The 19,099-nt window shown below is 33.5% G+C and overlaps 2 protein-coding genes across 2 annotated transcripts in view; one reads left to right on the plus strand and one right to left on the minus strand.

The window, feature by feature from the left end:
- Nucleotides 1-399: 399 nt before the first annotated feature.
- Nucleotides 400-19,099, minus strand: part of LOC126750508 (heparan sulfate 2-O-sulfotransferase pipe) — a 62,163-nt gene continuing 43,463 nt past the window's right edge. Inside the window, exons 2-7 of the mRNA XM_050460145.1 lie at nt 17,093-17,235; nt 16,037-16,107; nt 15,708-15,985; nt 15,498-15,654; nt 766-1,045; nt 400-708 (exon numbers count right to left, since the gene is read on the minus strand). Of these exons, the coding sequence (XP_050316102.1) occupies nt 539-708; nt 766-1,045; nt 15,498-15,654; nt 15,708-15,985; nt 16,037-16,107; nt 17,093-17,235 (1,099 nt within the window). The 3' untranslated portion in view covers nt 400-538. The remainder of the gene's footprint in view (nt 709-765; nt 1,046-15,497; nt 15,655-15,707; nt 15,986-16,036; nt 16,108-17,092; nt 17,236-19,099) is intronic.
- LOC126750507 (piggyBac transposable element-derived protein 4-like) lies at nt 9,785-11,627 on the plus strand. The gene is made up of 2 exons (XM_050460144.1): nt 9,785-10,021; nt 10,153-11,627. The coding sequence occupies exon 2, from the start codon at nt 10,160-10,162 to the stop codon at nt 11,552-11,554; it is 1,395 nt and encodes a 464-aa protein (XP_050316101.1). The 5' UTR covers nt 9,785-10,021; nt 10,153-10,159; the 3' UTR covers nt 11,555-11,627.

A 19,099-nucleotide genomic window follows, 5' to 3' on the forward strand; every position in this document is an offset into this window, starting at 1 on the left:
AAGTTCAAATGTTAGATGATAAAACAGTGAGGAAAATGACAATCCGAATATCCAAAGTTTTTCTTGACATGACCCAGTTAGTATCGTAACCTGCAATATATCCAATCGATTATTCATATTTATATCTCAAATAGTTCCAATGGCTGGGAAAGGTGCGCTATAGTCCTGTCATAAACGTCATGCCTTCTAATAATATACATGAGATTAACTCCTCTTTTTGTTTTACTTTTTCTATAATCCATGTTTAATGTCGTATTGACGGATGACACTGACTACGGTGTGCGAGAAACGGGCTCTAAAGATGTGTCAACTGCTCTTTTTATCTAGCTAATTGCGTCATATCCTATGTTTATTTCTAACGTACATATTTACAAGTAACGTCTAACTCAAAGGCAAATGCTTAAACCAACATTTATTAAAATACAAAAACGTATAAAATCGTATTTATAAATAATATGTACAAGTCTAACCAACTATAGTACAATCACAAACACTTGCCTAAATACTATAACTTACTAAATTGTACTATTTACAACCCTTAAGGCTTCTTCAGTTTCAAAGCAACATATTGTTTGTGCAACCGTTGCTTAACAAACTGATAAAACTCGATTTCTTTAGTAAAGTTTTTCCTCACGATATCCTTCACCTCTTCACTCACCGGAGGCTTGAAATTGTTTTTATTTATTGGATTATATCGGCTTATTTCATCTAAAAAAAATAATTATACAAAAAAATTAAGTCAAGACTTTATTGTCAAAAACTCACTCCAATAAACATCTGAAGCACCCTCGAAAAATCTTGGAATATAATTTTCTAAAACTGTCAGAGTGGTGTTCATTTCTTCCAACACCCCCACCACAGCATAGTTCTCTTCTACAGCACGTTTCGCCCTTTCTAAGGCACCCTCAGTGTTGAAGGGTAGGCAATCAACATGGTGTCCACAAAAGAACATCGATTGTCTCCTATGGTCTCCTATTCCCTCGCGGATCTCGCCACGGATGTAGCGGCATTCCCTATCGCCCGATAGAACACATTGTTCAAAATCCTATAATGAAAATTTACACGTTTATTCGATGGTTGCTTGTTACAGAAAAAAATTGATCATTATTATTAATTAATTAAATTAAATTAAGGGTGACTTATGGCAAAATAGGGGTATCCGCGGTTTAAAATTGCCTCCAGCTAGCCCACGACAGTGGTGTGGGTAAACTTTACCGAATATGTATATATAAACGCCACCTGCTTTGCTACCCTTGTGCAATGATACAGTTCCCAACAGAAATTATGGCAACAAGGTGCCTCAAAAATAAAGTAAAACTAGTAAATATATATGCAATAAATTATCCAATGAGTATTAACGATGGCAAAATTAATGTGTGTGGCCCTTGTTTGACAGTTTTAAATGGTTATATTATTCTGTGATATCTGTGGTCCTTGTTCTCGCCCTGGTCTGGTTGACGACTAGACGGCTATGGGGCCCACCTGGTATGTCTCAGGAAGGACATTGTCTTCTGTGGTGGTTGGACAAAGTGATTCAGCCAGTACTACGCCCTGTGATGGATATCAGGATATCCAGAAGAAGCTCAAGTGTGTTCGATGGAGCTCAGACTATCAAATTTTATTAAGTCTTTCACAATATCGGTGATGAAAATTATATGGAATGGGAAGTGAATCATGCCGCTATATAAATAATAGATGAGGAAGCCCAAATGGTAGTTACAAGGGGGTAGATAGAAAAATAAAAAGAAGAAAGGCCTAAAAACGAAACTAGATGTGAGAAACTGAACTGAGGAATTTCTGAGGTAAGCAAAAAATATATATTTTTTATTAAAAGTTCGCTTTACAAAGTTGGATGGTTTATAAACTTTAAATTAAAATAAATGCAAATATTTAATGGGTTATAAGAATAAGTTGACCATGTGCCATGTGCAACTTACCTGTTGGAATGTGGCCTTTTTTTGCAATTTTTATGAAAAAATAACACAAGAAACCCTAAAAACTCTTTAGTCTGCTTCTTTTAAAACTGCCCTCGGCAAAACTTAATTTAACTCACAAAAAAAAATCAGACCTAGATAGGGTATTTCCTTTGTAAATCCACTCAAAGCAAAACCAGCTAAAGTCTTTAACTCTCAGCTGAAAAATGACCCATTAACCCAAATCTGTCAAAATGATTCCCCTCCAGATTTTACCATGTTTAAGTCATCTGTGAACCTGCGAATTTTACTGAAAATATAGACAATTCCTGCATGAAATAAAAGTAGTACTGTAAGTATATACCAGCCACAATAAAACTTAAAGAGGTCTTGAGAAGAAAATCAATATTTGGGTTTGACAGTTACTTTGTTTTACTATTTTATTGAAATGAAGATTCACCACACTTTTCCTACAATAAAATTATGTGAAGAGAAAGAGAAAGAGAAACAAATTTTGCTCAACTGACTACTGCAGATATCATGCACAATAAAGTGTCATTGTAATTTTCAGATCGACATTGGCCAGGCAACTGAAAGAAATCAGACACCCGTACAACCTCACAATGCAAGATCAAGGTACCAACAATATCAACCTAGTCAAGATTATGCTTTAGAGATAGTTATAATAGGAGTTTTATTCTTAATAAGTAGTTACTGTTATAAAACAAAATATCCTATCCATTAATGTTTATATTCTGTTCTGATATATTTATACATATATTTGTCATTTAAATACATTTGGGATAAATATGGTTATTTTCTAAGCTGATCAAAATTTTATAATTATTGAAACCTATACAATTAGGGTTGATTTTTCTATGGAGATTACCCTTTCCTAAGCCCAAGCACTGTTTGCTTTCTACTTTTATAACCACTAATCTAAGACTTTGATAAATGAAAGAAGCCTTATTAATTTCTGATTTTGAAGGAATAAAGAAGCTTTATTCCTTCAAAATCAGAAGCTTACTTACAGTATCACAGGCAACTAAGAAACTACACTAAGCATGTAATTATCAGAGAAAAAATAGCATTCTTTAAGCAAGTAGCGCATCAAAGAGATATTGAACTGCCAGAAAATTTAAATAATGCTTCCCTCATTCATGATTTCTTTTTGAGCCACTCCAATATGGCTGACTCTACATCATTAGAGCTACTAAATTTTTACAAAAATAGTAGATTTACTAATGAGATCTTTAGCATTCCTCTCTTAGACTCTGATACGTTAAGAAAAATTATTTTTAACTTAAAGTCTAACGCAACCGGTACGGATGGTATATCAATGAATGATGTAAAGTTGTGTTTGCCTTTTTGCTTAAATCCGCTGTTAAATATTTTAAATTCATGTATTGTTAATGACAGATATACAGATGACGGATATACCACAATTTGCAAAAAGAGCCATAATCAAACCAATTTCAAAAGTGTCAAATCCCCTAGAACTAAAGGATCTCAGACCAATCAGTATTTTACCTGCTATGTCGAAAATTATTGAAAAACACATTTCCATTGAGCTTGGTCATTTTGCAGAAGTCCATAAAATTCTTCCAGAATGCCAGTCAGGATTTCGCTTGGGGTACAGCACAAGTACTTATCTTACAAAAATATTAAATGATGCTCGCTCCAGTGAGGAACAGAAATCTGGCACCTGCATGGCTCTACTCGACTTTAGTAAGGCTTTTGACACGGTAAATCACGACTTGTTACTAGCGAAATTGCACTATTTTGGCCTCTGAGCGAACACTGTATAATTTTTTAAAATTTATTTTAACAGTAGAGAGTCTCAGGTGGCCATTCCCGGAGGGGCGGGCATCACGAGGTACTCAGAGCTTCAGGCAATCTCTTGCGGGGTGCCAAAAGGCTCAGTCATTTCACCTTTATTATTCTCAATCTATGTTGCGGATATGTATAAGGTAGTCAAACATGCCACTTTGCAATAATATGCTGACGATTCGCAAATCTATATACCAATAAATAAGGAAAATATTGAAACGACACAAAACTCCCTCATATCCGATCTAAAAAGCATTGAAACCTTCGCAGGAGACTACAATCTTAAATTAAATTCCGCGAAAACGCAAGTTATAGTACTAGGAAGTAAAAACATCAGAAGAGATGTTGAACATAATTTAGATATTAGCATTTCAGGTAATAAAATTCCAGTTGTTAACCAAGCAAAAAATCTCGGTATTATTATAGAGAATGCCCTTGCTTTTGAGCCTCATATTAAAATAAAATTAAAAGCTGCCTATTTGCGTCTTAAAAATCTATATAAGCTAAAAAAATATATTCCCTCTAGGCAAAAGTATTTGTTGTGTGACACTTTACTTCTGTCTCTTTTTGATTATGGTGACACTGTATACAATAATTATTTGCTGTCACACGTAAAAAGAATGATACAAAAGGTACAAAATACCTGTCAAAGACTTTCTTTTAATATACATTTTAGAGAACACATTACATCACATATGAATAGACTAAATATTTTAAATATGGAAAATCGGAGAAAACTTCATATGTATAATTTTATTTACCGCATTATAAATAATAATTAGCCTACCTATTTAAGAAATATTTTAAGGCCTGCCAGTCATATTCGCAACACTAAGTTTAATCACAAATTTGTAATCCCTCAGCATCATACGGCATCTTTTCAACGCTCATTCTCTTTTGTTGGAACCCTGCCGGAACAGATCAAAACACGTAGCAAGAAGGGTTTCTCAAAGCATGTCAGATTAAAGTTACTCTATGAACAAGATTCTCAAGCTTAGGAAATCAAACATGTCATTATTAATACAACATACTTCAACAGACTTCAGCGTCATATCATATTATATTATAATAATCTTTTTTTTTCTCGCTTTTCCCGCGGCCAGGCTGCCCTTACTGTCGCCCCTCGCTTCTGCCTCCCTAATTGCTAATTTTTTTTTTTTTTTTTTAACTTAACATTATATTTCTTGTAGTCCTTTTAAATTCTTTCATAGACTAAATACTAAATACTAGCTTGCATCTGCCATGCATTGATTCTTTTTTTTTAGTTTAGTTTTTATATGGAATTATTTAGAAATATTTAGCTGTTTTGTTTGTTATGTATAGGATAGTTTACATATGCTTTTCTTAATATAAGGAGCATGTGAAGCGGTTTTTTTTTATAATTGATGAACTGTCCTTTTTGTCATACTTTTTTTTTCATAAAATGTATTCTTTTTTTTTCTTATTTTGACAAATAAACGATTTGTATTTGTAGTTATATTGTATTAAGATATTTCAAATTTGAATACATTGAGTTAAAGTGTTTTGCTCATAAAAAAAACTGTAACATGCTGTCATGTTCATTATACCATCGGTCTTCCGACTTTTAGATGATTACATGAAATACATTCTAAAGTAAGAGTAATTGGAAATAATGTGCCTTTTACTGACCAACCCATAGTGATGGCCATATTATAAACGTACTAAAGAAATTGTATGATTTATGATCGCTCATCGTTTAATAAGTTTAATTAAAGTAAAAGGAGGATGGAATGAGATTGTTGTAATAAAATTTAGAACGGATACAAAAGCATGGGCTTGATGGCTTTGCTTGATTATGTAAATAACTAATAAATACATATATTGATATTAAACTGTCTAATTGTATTTAGTTTTTGGACATATATAAATTGGATACGCAGGATTTCTAAATTACATGTGGATATTGAAAACATTTACAGATATAGGGTGAACCAAATAACAAAAAAGTTGTGTAATTAGGTGCCTATAAATAATGTGTCATTCTTAGTTTTTTCAACTCGCATTAACAACGGACATACAGGGAAAAAAATAAAATACTTCGTTTTATAAAATCTTTTATTTTTGTTTATTTTAAAAGAAACAATAATTACATTTTTAGGGTTAAGGTAACAAATGAGCGTGAAGTTGTAAATAAGGTTAAAAATAATCTAGGTTATATGGCCAAAGTTATTTTTATTTTTCTCATAAACGTCATATTGATTTTTTGCATTTTCAAAGTCCTCTTTAAAAGGTGCCTTTATTACCTTTTGTCCAGGTAAATAATTAAAATTATCAAAATTAAGATTTCATGGTAGTAGGCTTTAATATTTTTATTAATATACTTTAAAATATTATTGATCATTCAACGAATACTGCAAACGACAAGTATCATTTTAGGATTGGTGCTCCAATAAGCCACCGTTTTCTCGGACGCATAATATGCATATTATGTTGTGCGTGACTTCGTCTTATTATTGCACCACAGAATTTTCTGATAATTTCTGGGTTAATTCTAGCTTCTCTTCGATTTTCCAAGGCCTAAAGTAAACTAAATTTTTTAGGAAACCCCATGTAAAAAAATTAAGCGGTGTTATGTCAGAGGATCTCGCAGGCCATCTTAATGGTCCTAGGTTGCCTATCTACTTGTTGGAAATTCGTCATTTTAAAAATTCTGCGATAATACTTCCATTATGCGGTGAAGAGACTTCTTTATGGAAATCCCAGTTTTGCAGGGTACTACTTACGTTAGTTAGTAGGGGCTTCAAATATTTCTTTAAGTTGTTACAGGATTAATTACGCTTTAGACGGGATCTGGAGAATCCTAACTTTTATTCATTTAGTTAAAATATTTAAAAATGACTTTGATCTAAAATTTTCTTTTAGTACGAGACTGCTGACTGTGATACCAACAACCATTGTTTTCCAAAAATCGGTACCCAATATCAAAGGACAACTCAATATCTCCACTACCAAAACACTGCAAACCGCTACCTTATCATACAACACAATAGGTAAGTTAATTGCGCCAATCACTTTACTAGAACTATGATTTCTAAAATTGCACTGAGAAAAAGGTGATGATAACAATTGTATATCTGAACGTTGTAATATATCCCATATGCTAAATTTGCTCCAGAATCCAATAAGCCAATAAATTTCATACCAAATATCGAGACTTCGAGATGAGGACGATCATCGCCATTGCACTGTGCGAAGGCGTAATCTAGAATAGGGGAGCTGGGGTTACTAGTCGAGACCTTAGGAATCGAACTGATCTCTCGACTAACTAACAGTTCGCTCTTGGGTTTCCGGACCTACTACAATTTGAACATGAACGGGTAGTCACATTTTCCCGACCGCAACGGAAACAGTGTCGACGAAAGGGTTGTGGACAAGTACTACTCAAATGGCCAGTACTACGACAATTCCAACAAACCACCGGACCACGAGAATTCTGAAGGTGCGGTGAAGAATTTATTGTATGTACACGAGGGTTTCTTGGTCGCTGATACATCAACTCAGGCTCGGCGACATTATTAGGGTTTACTGGAGGAGGTTGCATGCGTTGAGTTCGCAATTGGATGTTCTCAATCTCTTGTGCTGCAAGTTCCAGCTCTGTGATGTTGGTGAAATTGTGAAGTGCAAGTTATTTTGCAATGAGGGGAGCGATGACAATTTCGGCGTATAATGCGAAGTTGCAATTCCTCGGATGGAGGTTCACGTAACTTTCGAAACAAGTTTCGCATTTGTGCAATAAAGATTACCGACTTCTCCACTGGACCTTGTGTTCTATTCCTTATATCACACCAAATATCCTCCTCATATTCTGACGATAAATAGGCAGACCTAAGTTTACATTTCAATTCTTCCCATGACCTGATATCACTGCATATAGATCTATACCAAGACAAGGCTGTGTCCGAAAATAAAATTACTGCACAATGCAGCAGCTGATTCCAAGATATTCCACAAGCAAAACCCAACTCCTCTACACGCTCAATAAAATTGGTAACACTACCAGAACTATCAAAATATAATTGCCATTTTGAAATTGTTGAAAAACTCTTCGCCAGCCATCGGAACCTAACGGATTCGTGACATCATTAGCATTAGCAGAAGTAAACATGGGTACATTCCGCTTCAAGGTGGAATTAGATTGGGGAGGAAAGGAATAGTTCCTCGATGGGGAATAATAAGAACACGTTATTGGGTTAACTGGATCCTGTGAAATAACGTTCGTAGAAGGAATGGTGTGAAGTGACTGAACTAAATGTGTCGAAGTGTGGTCACAAAAAGTTCCAGCACCAATTTATTTATATACATTTTCCCCAAAAATATCTCCGCCAATAACACAAACCAAAAAAATTAATATTTTTTTTTTAAATTATAGTCCCCTGCATGTATTGTGTATTGTGATCTAACTTGAGCAACTAAGCCGCTAACAAGATACGGTGCACACAGTGCAACCCATCCTGTTCCAAAAAAAAATTTTAAAAATCTGAAGTCCCGACAGTATAAATGCTTTACTGAGTTGTAACACTAATCACTGTTAGTAAAACACCTCAGTAAGATTCCCTCTCTAAGTTTCCATAAAAAAGCCCAATCACGTAGGTACTCACAATCATCATATCAGATCATCATCAGACTTTAAATCTAAATATAACTTGTAGCCCAATTTGACGAACTATTCCTGGATCTAATCTAACCTTTAAATTATATTTATAATACTGAAGAGCTTACAGTTAGTAAATTGGCTCTCATCTAGTCAAAAGACTTTTAATGAAATGTTCGTTTATTTTTTGAATAAACTATCGACAAAATAAGTCCCTGGGTGACTACTTACCTACTGTTCATAAAGGGGTGATAAATATGATGCATTAAAAAAATACTGTTCGCCGTTGATCGTTATAGCTTCAGTTTGACGTGAAGACGTATGAGGTGCCCACGCTTTGCATTACAAAATTTTCTTTATTTTCTGGAAGTTAGTTCTTTACCTTAGCCAAAGTTCAATGTTATCTTTTACACCCCTAAATCTAGCTCTATCAGGTTGTCTGGATATTTATTTAATAGGTTTCTGCAGCATATTCTTCCTTTTGACGACAGAGAATAAAACACTTTAACATATCGAATATTTTTTTAAGTTATTCACATCGACACTAATATTTAGTTATATACATATTTAACAATAAAGTCGACTTTGAAAGTTACCTAGGTAATTAAGAAGATAACCTATTACCATGAAATCTTAATTTTATTAGTTTTAATTGTTCATCTTGATCTAATATAAATTTGTTATGTATAGAATAGAATAGTATAGTACAGAAGGCAACTTTAAGAACTAAAATTAACCTTTTGTAAAAATATGCCATAGAGGGCGCCACCAGTAACATTTTTTTATGTCCATAACTTGGTTGGTAAGGCTTGGTATAAATTTATTTTTTATATAAAATATGTATTGTGCAAGCAGTTTAAGAAAGGTACACTTACAGGTTAAAATTCTCGCTAGGAATAATCCTTTTCAAGATATTTAAAAGTCTTTAATTCACTTAAAAAAATCTACATTCATAAACTATTTAAACTGCTTTATTACACTTCAAATAAATAGTAAAATTCCAAAGATAAATTTAAAATAAATTAAATAAATAACTGGCAAATTATGAATATTTGCCAGTAAATGATCGACATGACCTCCATTTGTATCAATCCTGAGACTCAGCAGCAGTTAATATTTTTACTATTAATTTCACGTATCATTTTACTATGGGGCCATGATCTTCGACTTCCACGACATGCACAAAAAGTAACAATAACTTACCAAACTAACAATAAAAACGCAATAAAAGGTAAAAAATAACGTTACTAAATGTGTGAGTTTGAATTTTTTTTAAGCACTCATCAAAGTAACTGACAAGAACATAAATCCTGATGGAGACAATGACATTTCTAATAATTCATCTTGTCAGGCCCAGCTTACTTAACCCTTTCGTCCCGAACGGTACACATATGTACCAATGGCAAATTTAAAAATTCCTGTTTGTAAAATAAAGCGTTTTATTGTGTACCGGTCCGGTGTATCAGGCTTCCGCAGTGTACCTTCAGTCTACAATATGCATTGTGGTAAATGTGTGGTTATGTTGATTTAGTTAACACGTGTATTTAGTAGCGGCAGTATTGCTGCAATAAAATTAGTTATTTAGGACACTCAAAGTGCTTATTTGTGCAGTTTTTTTATTAAGTTTTATTTATTATTCAATTGCAAGTGCAGTGCTGTTACAAAGGTAGGTCAAAACTATATTTTATTTTTGTATTTTTGGGTATGTTCGTGTGGTACATATATATGTACCAGCAGGTATTTATGATGGTATACCTGTATACCAACAGGTCTGTAATTACGTTTATTTGATTTCAGCTTCAATATGGATCGCTGCCGTCCATTTTCACGAAAAGAACTGGAAAAGCTTATTAAAGAATCCTCAGATTCGGAACCATTTTCTGCCGGCTCCAGTGATAATTATGAACCAGATTCCGATGAAGAAGCTGGCAGTGATACGTCCGATATGTCTTCGTCGTCTTTATCGGAAACAATGCAAACCACTGTGCATCTAAACTCAGACATAAACCCTGCGCAACCACCACAGGTAATTGTTGATAGGAACCTAGTTCTTGACTGGGTCATTCCTGAGAAAAAATTTGAGCCCGCTAAAATCCTTCTTCCTGAAAGAGAGTGTATGCTGGCTCCAGATATCACCAAGCAGTTGAAACCTATGCAAATTTTTCATAAAGTATTTCCTCATTCTCTTTATTTGCACATTGCAAATTGTACAAATGAACGTCTGAAAATCCTAAACCAATTAAAAAAAAGGAATGAGAAAATGACTAACAAAGGAAAAATACAGAAATTATTTGGCTGCATGTTCATTATGTGCTACAATCGCCTTCCAAGCCTAAAAAATTATTGGAGCAAGAAGGAGTCAATGGGAAATAGCACAATTCAAAAAACTTTTTCAAGAGATCGTTACATGACTTTAAGCTCAAAAATTTACTTTGCTTCTCCTCAAAAACCCCCAAATGCTTCAAAAACATATTATATTGAATATTTATTATCTTGTTTCAAATACACATTTCCAAAATGTCGCCAGGATAGCCAGTATCAAAGTATCGACGAATCTATGACCAAATTCAAGGGTCGATCTTCTATGAAACAATATATGCCCCTCAAACCAACCAAGAGAGGCATAAAACTATGGCTTCGCTGCGATGCAGATTCCGGCTATACGTATGATGTCAATGTATATTCTGGAAAAGAGGACCCAATTCCCGCTAAAAATCAATCCCTTACTTTAGGAGAGCGAGTCGTAACAGCTCTTGCATCTACAGTTAAAAACAATTATGTTGTGTTGTGTTTTGATCGCTTTTTTACAAGTGTGAATTTGTTACTTTCACTAGACTATGCAGCCTTGGGAACTTGCATGTCCAATCACAAGAATGTACCAACTATGGGAGACAAACTCCAAAAAGGGGAATCTCAATTTAGATGCACTTCTTCTGGATTACTTTGTGTAAAGTGGCAGGAGATAAAGGAAGTTTTGCTAATGAGTAATTGTCATAAGCCCAATTTGACAACAATTATCAAAAAAAGCAAAACCGGTGAACAACAAAATATCGAATGTCCAGAGGCCATTTCTTTTTACAGAAAAAAATGCAAGGGGTTGATCGGGCTGATTAATTTATTGGGCTATATGATCATGATCGAAAATCAGCAAAGAGGTGGAAAAGGGTGTTTTACACATTCCTCAATATGTGTGCAGTAAATTCGTGGATAATGTATAATCAACTGAGACGTAAAAATGAGAGCTTTTTTTTTCTTTCCTTCCTTACCACACTTGCAGAAGAATTAGTAGCAGAAGCTATTACCGAAACAAGGTGCTCCTTCAAGAAAAAGAAAATTATACAGATCTTCAGCATTACATCTGCCTGTAGAGGGATCAACCAGAAGAAGATGCACTAGATGTTCTGAAGATAAAAAACAAACAAGAACAAAAACTCTTTGCCGAGAATGCAATATTCCATTGTGCAAGTTCTGTTTTATGTTATATCATACCAAATAGTTAATTAAGTTCATTTTCTACTTTGCAAAGCCGTTTTTGTATTTATTTTTTTAAATAAATATTGGTATAGCATTTTTTTCTGTTTTTATGAAATTTTCGATCATACTTGTTGGTACACATGTGTACCACCATAAATACCTGCTGGTACATATATGAACTACCCCTTCACCATTCCCTGACTATTGACAAAAATTTATATTAATAAAAACTCATTGTAAGGCATCCTAACAATAATACTTTACACTGTTTATTACTTAAACTAAAATATTTTAATTTAGGGACGAAAGGGTTAACAAATATTTTAACCTGAAGTACTAGGAGGAAGATAAAACTTTATATTAAGCGCATTGAGAACTTTAAATGTAAATATTTCGAAAGGAGTGAATCGTAGCGAGATTTTTGAGATATATGCCAAGCCTAAATATATATATGCCATGCCTATGCCAAGCCTAAAAAAGTTACGGTGTTTTAAAAAAAAAGTCTTGCTGGAGGCAATCATAATTTTTAAAAAAGTTTATTCTAAGATTTGCCATATAAAAAAAACCATTATCCAAATTTTGTTAAACACGAAGAATAAATGATAAATTTATAACCAAAATTGAAAAAAATTACATTAAGTTTATCATTTCATTAATGAATCTGTATCTTCGGACTAGGAACATTTAACTTAATCTCTTTTTTTTAAAGAAATCTGCTGATAAATTATTTACCATTATTTATAGAACACCCTGTATAGTGAAAATAGGCTATTTGAGAAAGATAATTTCTAACCTTAAACTTGATGGCGGCGGGACGCCATTTTGAAAAATAAAATTAAATAGAAAGGGAGGTCATGCGATTCATCGTTTCAAAGCTCCCATGCACTGAATGTTTTATGGTACTATAATATTAAGTCATTACTTATACCCATAGCAAAATGGCAGCCTTTCAAAATCTTATTTTTCGCATTTTTATTTCCATTTAAAATAATTAAACTTTATGTAATACAGAAATGTAATTATTTTACTATAAAAGAAGTTGAAAATGTACACCATTAACTTCAAGACAGTAGAATAATCTATTGGAGAACTCTTCATGAACATTTCGGAAAGTGGCAACATCAATATTGCCATATATGTCAAAGATTCGAAGATTCCGTCTGGGTGACGTAGACTTTTTGTTTCAAATAGGCCTAAAAAAAAGTTCAGAGGTGTTAGATGGGGCGACCTCGACCACGACCAATCCACCCATTAGGGTATTAGTCAAATATTCTCTAACATTTCTTCTAGAGCCATGTGAATTTCAAAATGCAAAAATTCAATATGGCCTCATTTCTTTTTATCGTTAGAGTATCTTTTATAATAAACAAGATATAACGGATTTTATAAAACGAACATTTTTTTTGTATATCAGTTGCTATTCCGAGCTCAAAGAAGTAGACGGCAGATTATCTATAGGTACTCAACTGCGCAAGTTTTTCTCCTCCCTGTATCTTTAGCGGCCTCCAATATATTTTCCAAAACCTAATTAATTTCGTGAACAGTTGAAGGAGAATTCGTAAATGCAAAAATATATAGAAGGTTTTATTTGAGAAAAAAAAGATTGTTTCTGTCACACTTTCTTAGGACTTGCGGATATATACAGTGTATATATTTATATTTGATATCAAAATATACGCGATTCAAAAATAAAATCGACGTGCTCGAGGGTTTATAAAAAGATATCGCCCCTTTTATTGAATTTGTCCGTTATTACATCACAACCTCAACATGTATATACACCATTTATGTGGACTTATGTTCAATAGATTTGAGTTTCTGGAGTAGATTGGAAATGATTTAATTATTCTTGAATTATATTTTCACAGTTCTTTTACAGCATTGCGGAGGATACCCTATAGATTAGTTCTATGTAAAAAACTTGCTCATGGACAAAAATTTAGATTATGTAGAACAATTTTATTGTGGGACAAAGTTTTTCACTACAAGGAGAACTAAAACACTTTTTTAGGCACTGAAATGTAAAAAAAGCGCTCAGATAAATCATTTTACATACAAGGTGTCCTGAGTCCAAACTTTAATGGTGCATTCTATGTTCAGAAGCCTTAATTTTCCATATAAGAGCATATTGTCTCGAGAAACGCTTTATTTTCTATAAAAAAATGTTTTTTAGTCGTTACTTTTTAATTACTCGTAATATTTTTTTGAAATTTGGTGCACGGCATTGGAATAACCAAAGGCAATTTTTATCTAAATATTTTTTTTATATTATTAATCAGTGTTATCCGTTTAGAATTTTTAATTGAATATAGAAGGAAAAATGGTAGTCCACTGCTTCCTCTAAAATTTTTTTAATCCCTTCTTCTAATTGGAGGAAATTAAATTCTTTGTAGTAAAAAGAGTAAAAAATCATGTTTGTTCTACAAGGAAATTCTTAATTTTCTCCAGACAAGGATGCGAGAATCCCAAGCCCTTTACACCTAGTCTAACGTGAAACCAAGATGACTTAGCTTTTCCAATCTCTTACAGATTAAAACATTTTTAAATTCTCACTCAACTTAGTTAAATTAATCCAATAATTCCTTAAAAAACGGAAATTCCAGGTTTAAATAAATGAAGACCTTTCAACTGCTTTCAGCATTCAAACAGCCGAATTGTGGAGGCAGGAGTCCCTCAAGGTTCCCCTTCTCCAATACCTATTATAACATTTATCAATCCGTAAAAAACCGTACACCAAACTAGCACATATTTGCAGATGATATCTTATTTGCGTCCAATAGAAACGATAGACTCCTTTCCTTCGAATGGGTCCAAATATGAAAGTTCAGAATCTACTCAGATAATATCAGGACTTTTGATATTCCTAGGTAAGGCTCTAGAAAATCATCAGAGTCCTTATGTGAACTTCTGATTCCTACCAGTACCTCCAATAGCCATAATTCATTTAGTAATCAGTTGGTTTTCGAAAGTAAACTCTGAGTTTCAGGTCCAGTTAAAATGTCTTTCGAGAAGTTTGGATATTATGCAAGGAAATTCTTCATTTAACAACATCTAAAAGCACAGAAATAAACTACAGATGTAGAACTAAAGTGACTCATTGACATTTCCAAATCCTTAGGCTTCTGATAACTCTTATTGAGAATTTACCAAGATTTTTCCATCAATATTCGTTATAAGTGAACTTCTGGTACTGTTAGTAGTTCCAATCTACGGAATTTATTCAATAATCAGTCGTTTTTCGAGATCGATTCCTGAGTTTTCTAGATTGCCCTTGGCGACCTTATTTATGCACACATTATTTAAGCTCCAGTTAGAATTTCCTTTAAAAAGTTTGAATATTATGCAAGGAAACTCTTTACTTTATTGAGAAAAGAAGAGTTAAACTAACTCCTAATCTACAGACGTAGAACCATGTGACACATTGACATTTCCAAATCTGATAAAACTTGGTAAAAATTCATCAAGATTCATCAAGAAACTGCTGGCCCTGTCAGTAATTCCAATCGGCAGAACCCATTAATTAATCAGTCGTTTTTTGAGAGCGAGTCCTTAATTTCCTAGATTGCCTTTCAAGATTATATACATTCACACGAATACCATAGCCAGTTAGAATTCCCTTTAAGAATTTTAAATGGTCTGTAAGAAATTTTTCCATCTAGTTTACTCACCTTCTTGAGCCATTTTGGATCCGGAAGTGGCAAATCCGGAAAAGCAATTTTCCTCTCCACATAGTACCAGGGTGCCCTCACGTAGTAGTACCAAGAAATAACCCTCTCCACTGGATCTCTTACAAGATTAATATAGATCGGCTCGGGCAAGCCAAATCTGAAATTTTCCAATTCATACTCGAATGAATACACACCTGATACACAACTTACGAAGAGACATTAGTAAAACAGACGTGTTTAATATAAACACTAGGAGGTTCATAGCTGGATACCAAAGCTGAGAGAGCTGCCTGGTCTTCAGGAGCTAATCTAATTGTTTCCACCCTCTGCACTCTGTCTTGGTGGAATCCAAACTGGTTTCTTATGCTAAGTCTGCGCAAGAGCTCCATTAAGGTTTGAGAGCCTACCTTTGGGACTCTATTAAAGAACACTACGTCTTGTTGGGCTTTTTTAGTGTTGTTCAGTTGGTCAGGTTCCAGGGAGGACATCTATAGGAGGATTCTTTTAATATATTTTAGAGTGAGGAAATCGCTTTTTACCTCTCCAGTGCTTTGCAGTAGTTTCATCATAGCTTTGACTCCTGATGGGACTTTTTCTGGAGCACTATCACCTAACAAGTGAAAAAATGTTATATAATTTTTCAAAACCATTTTTTTGAGTGTAAGGTTTTTCTTTAGAAGTTTTCTAAGGTAAGACCTAGACCAAACGATAAATAACAGAACATTGTATAAAATTAAAAAACATGGTTTCACTACTCCGTAGGTATGTTATTTGTGCTCATATTTTAAATTTAAGCTTTTACTTGTGAAGTGCCTACATGTGAGTATTCCAGAGGCTTTGAGTTCCTAAGCCGGTAAAGCTATAAAGCTATTGAGAAGATCAAGAAGGCAAGATTGTTGTCGCTCATTGAAATAGGTCAAGTAAATTTTCTGCAAATATAAGAGCCAGGTCAAGCTTGGAAGCAAGTTCGAATACGATCATGGCATAAGCAATTTGAAGCTCTATTAAGGAGGGAGACTTTCTGATCGAGAAAAGTGCAATGTTTGCAGTTTGCAACAAATTTGCAGGTAATATTCGAAGTCTGCTGCTTAATTTGCTTTGCAAAATCTATTGCTTCATAGGTTTTTGTTTCAAATGACTTGATCATTAGTAGAAATATTATATCCAAAGTTAATTTATTTTTTGATCGGTTCGGTGATTTCTGATCAACCAGTGATATTCTAAATGAGTTCCCATTATCATCGTCTGGGGCGTTATTTACTGGTTTATGTTAAGCAAGAAAACAGTGAAGCAGAAGCACATAATTGGAAAATATTAGACGAATAAACATAAGCAAGGGGTCTTGACATACACCATGGTATTATAAAATATTAACTAAAAGTTATAAGATGTACAAATAGAGTCTTATGAGTCCAGGAAAAAAATACATAAAAGGAATAACAGCAGAACCAAGCATGATGTTGGAAAGCTAGGGACAAAATGCTGTAATTTGAAAATTTTACATATAAAGAAGGTTAAATTTTAAAGGCGAGTTGTGCTAGATGTTGATCTGATCAGCAATGAGAACACTTATTAGTTAAGATGAAACCATTTACCTGAAAAAAGTTGATTGGATGTCAATAAGTCTTCTGGTTGCAGTCTCACTTCCATCTCCCTCAGTTTGGTGTTCAGGTCTCTGGTGTGCAAGAATAGGAACAGGGTTGTAGATACAGCCACCAAGGCCACCAGTTCGCTTGTTCTAGAAAAAATCAAAACATCAAAACAAAAAAATGAAAGTTGAAGAGCATTCTGTCACGTCTCTTTGTTTGGAAATTATGATGCGTGAAGTGAACTTTATTTTTATTAACAAAAGAAGACAGAGTAATTTTATGGGTGTCAATGTGTAATAAGGTAACGTGGCTTGAATAGCTGATGAGCTACTGTGTGATTTTTGGTCAGCTAAATTAGTACATGAACTTGTGTATTTGGATATGAAAAAAAGTGATTGTTCGTCTGAAAAATGTATTTACGATGATTGAGAGAGATTTTTACCGAATACCTTTTAATTGGGACAAATTTGGGAGTCTTAATATTCTCTTTGAGGATTTTGTTCGCTCTTATTAATGCTTATTGCAGGTATTTTCAACTGAAGTCAATGTGCATGAGTACCGCCAGATGCTTAGCGAAATGCAAGTGGTTTGATACATCTTTGAGTGAAATGAGGGAGACACTTGTTCTCTTGAGACAAATTAATGAGCCGTTAATGGTATGCCTATTAAAATGTGGGTATGGTTGCTTTCGGTGAGATAACTTTTAATTAGGTGCATTGATTTTTAGTAGCAACCTTGTCAATTACCGTTCAACTTGGCTATTTTTGAGGGCATTTTTCCAAGTGGAATTAAAATTGCAATAGTTATACATATATTCTATATATATATTCTTAAAAACGGTCCAAAGAAGATGTTGAAAACTATCGCCTTATTTCCCTTGTTCCAATTATCGGCAAAATATTTGAGGCTTTACTTAAAAATCTGATTGAGCACTATTTGAATATTAATTCGTTAAATGTTGCTTAACATAAAATGTGGAGAATACATAAAAAAGGAACATCTTACTATTACGTCATCCAGTGACTTATGGAAGTAAGTTCTAGAAGCATTTGATCAAGTCAGCAAGCCCATGCTATTTTTTACGATTTATCTAGGGGATTTGATTATGTAAAGCACCAGATTCTACTCTATAAGTCCAAAATTTCTCAAAAGGTATATTTTCGATGTATGCTAATGACCTGTCCAACTGTCATTCTGGTTTCGTTTTTCTTGTATGCTGATAATAATAAAAAGGCTCAGTTACTTTACTAAAGACATCAGGAAAAATACGAAACTTTCAAGAAGTTGTGGGTACTCAAGATTCACATGTAACCTTGGGATTAAATAAATATCATTAAAAAGCCGATAATCCATGTTTTATGGATTACAAGCAATGTAAATCTGTTGTAAAAATAAGAGAAAAATTAAGACTTGAGACTCATACAACCAAGAGGTCAAGGTTATCTTGAACTGAAAAATAAATAATAGAAAATCAGGTTAGAGGAAAAAAGAAAAGAAGACTTAGTGTTTTTACAGTAAGTCTTTATGATTTTTGAATTGTCTTATGATTTTTCATATTGGGCATAATTTCCTGGTGGTAAATTATAAATTCCTATTGAGTTATATGATAGATCATGGTGGCAAATAACACTAAAAATCTTATATTCGAGTAATCTTTAAGTTGCCTTTCTAATTCTAAGATAAAGACCTTGGCAAAAGTCCTCAAAGACCCAAGGAGTCCTTTTGATTAAGTTTTTTCCTTTTGGATCTTTTGGATTCCTAAATCGGAAGTAGGGAACAAATAAGTTACTGTGATGTATCTCTATAGTTAACGGAAGTTATGCCAATTTGAAGTGCTGAAGACGGAAATGGAATCAAATTTCTATAAAATAAATCTATTCATCTATATCTTCTATTTTCTTAACAATCACTTAATCTGCTGCTAATTGCAATACCTTGACAATTTCACTTTAATGAAAACTTAAACGATGAACGGCCCATCATATGTTTGTTTGTTTGCTCATTAATTAGTCG

Source organism: Anthonomus grandis, chromosome 2, assembly GCF_022605725.1.
Source record: "Anthonomus grandis grandis chromosome 2, icAntGran1.3, whole genome shotgun sequence".
Taxonomy (NCBI): domain Eukaryota; kingdom Metazoa; phylum Arthropoda; class Insecta; order Coleoptera; family Curculionidae; genus Anthonomus; species Anthonomus grandis.

Bases quoted from the DNA above. Each gene is read 5' to 3' on its own strand.
- LOC126750507 (XM_050460144.1), top strand. From the start codon at position 10,160: ATGGATCGCTGCCGTCCATTTTCACGAAAAGAACTGGAAAAGCTTATT.